Source organism: Chanos chanos, chromosome 15, assembly GCF_902362185.1.
Source record: "Chanos chanos chromosome 15, fChaCha1.1, whole genome shotgun sequence".
NCBI classification, from domain to species: Eukaryota; Metazoa; Chordata; class Actinopteri; order Gonorynchiformes; family Chanidae; genus Chanos; species Chanos chanos.
Window position 1 is genome coordinate 8,033,619 of NC_044509.1, and position 2,082 is coordinate 8,035,700.

The 2,082-nt window shown below is 47.4% G+C and overlaps 1 protein-coding gene across 1 annotated transcript; it reads left to right on the forward strand.

Annotated features, from left to right (window-relative positions):
* Positions 1 to 286: 286 nt before the first annotated feature.
* Positions 287 to 1,876, forward strand: LOC115828908 (UDP-glucuronosyltransferase 2C1). Its single transcript, XM_075353626.1, has one exon. It carries the CDS (start codon positions 335 to 337, stop codon positions 1,874 to 1,876), a length of 1,542 nt encoding a protein of 513 aa, XP_075209741.1. The 5' UTR covers positions 287 to 334.
* Positions 1,877 to 2,082: the final 206 nt, after the last annotated feature.

The following is a 2,082-nucleotide window of genomic DNA, read 5'->3' on the forward strand; positions in this document are numbered from 1 at the left end:
ACCTATGTTATAACGACAATGTACTATTTTGAGAAAAAGACTTAAAGGAGTGAAAGAAGTGGAAAAGTCAGGATAACGTGGTCTGAAAATGCAGTTCTCTCTTTTCTATGACTATTGTTTAAGAAAGGCAACGGTTACGCTGAGAATTTCAGTTACACTTGATAATTTGGAGTTAGCTACACTGGTATTAATGTATTTTCTCATTCTCAGAGCTAAAAGGAGTGTAGTGTCAGAGCACATACAGAGAATGCTGTCTCTACTTGTACTTCTCTGTGTCCCTGTTCTGTTCACTCTGCCCAACGGTTGCTATGGTGGCAAAATCCTTGTGTTCCCCATGGACGGAAGTCACTGGGTCAACATGGAAGTTCTTGTGAAGGAGCTACACTCTCGTGGTCATGAGTTGACCGTGATTCGTCAGCAGAGTAGTTGGTTTGTGCGAGAAAACTCTCCTCACTACACGTCGATCACGGTGAAACTGGAGAAGGAGGAGATCAGCCTGGACTTCTTTGAGAATTCTGCGCGCAGGGTCCTGGAGGGTCGGAGGAAGGGCTCTGTAATGGGAGCCCTGGTCCAAATCACCGAGCTGATTGGTATTCTGAAAGTGGCTCACAGTGCCACTTGTGGCATGCTGTCAATCATGCTGGAGAACAAGACTTTAATGGCCCAAATGAGAGACACAAGATTCGACCTTATGCTCACAGACCCTGGTATGCCTGCTGGTGTTCTCCTGGCACATTACCTCAACTTGCCCATGGTCTACAATGTCCGCTGGATGACCTTAGGTGAAGGGCACTTTTCCATTGCCCCTTCACCTATCTCCTACGTACCTGTTCCAGGATCAGGACTGACTGACAGCATGAGCCTACTGGAGAGGACTCGAAACTTCCTGCACTACGGTCTGAACCTCCTGCAGGAACGTTGGCTGGTCCTGCCAATCTACAGCGACCTCCTGCACCGGCATTTCCCCCCAGAATCAGACCTTCTGGCCATGCAGCGTTCGGCACACGTTTGGCTTGTGCGAGTGGACTTTGTTTTCGAGTTCCCACGCCCATCTATGCCCAACCTGGTCTACATGGGCGGCTTCCAGTGTCGGCCACCCCAGGCGTTGCCTGCCGACCTGGAGGCGTTCATGCAGAGCTCTGGGGAACATGGAGTAGTGATCATGTCTCTGGGCACGTTGATCACTGCGCTGCCCAGTGAAGTTATGGAGGCTATTGCTTTTGCATTTGCCCAGCTCCCGCAGAAGGTGGTGTGGAGGTTCATAGGGGAACGACCTTCGTCTTTGGGGAACAACACCTTGTTGCTTCCCTGGTTGCCTCAGAATGACCTTCTGGGCCATCCCAAGACACGTGCCTTTGTGGCACACGGTGGAACCAATGGAATTTACGAAGCTATCTACCATGGCGTGCCGATTCTGGGACTGCCTCTGCTGTTTGATCAGTTAGACAATATCGTGCGTTTGCGAGCTCGTGGAACAGCGCGAGTTCTGGATGCTGCCACGGTCACATCAGGGGAATTCCTGGAGGCTCTGAAGGACATTTTGGAAAATCCGTCTTACCGCCGCAACATGCAGAAACTCTCTCATCTACACAGAGACCAGCCACTAAAACCTCTGGACAAGGCCATGTTCTGGATAGAGTTCATTATCCGTAATAAAGGAGCACCTCACCTCTGCACTGAAGCCTACAGCATGTCCTGGTATTCCTACTATAGCCTGGATGTGGTAGCGTTTTTGCTGACTCTAACTCTAGCCTCTCTCTGTGTATGTATCTCCCTCTGGACAGTATGCTGTAGAAAAGAAATGAAAAAACTTAAGGAAACAAAAACTATCCCAAAGAGCCCCAAACCAAAACTAGCAAAGAAGAAAACTGAGTGAATTCAAAATTAGATGAGTAAATAAAGGAAAGACCCAGAAAGACACAATCATCGGTTTGTTTAATCACCATGCATTAATTATTATATTTTATTTTTATTATGCATTGTGACAAAACCTATCTGACGCCATATCCGTTTCTTAATTTTAGCTGGAAAAAGTATTCAAAAAGTGTTCTTGAATTCCATATATTGTTCTGAGTTTATGCA

Coding starts and splice junctions, on each gene's coding strand:
- LOC115828908 (XM_075353626.1), top strand. CDS start 335: ATGGACGGAAGTCACTGGGTCAACATGGAAGTTCTTGTGAAGGAGCTA.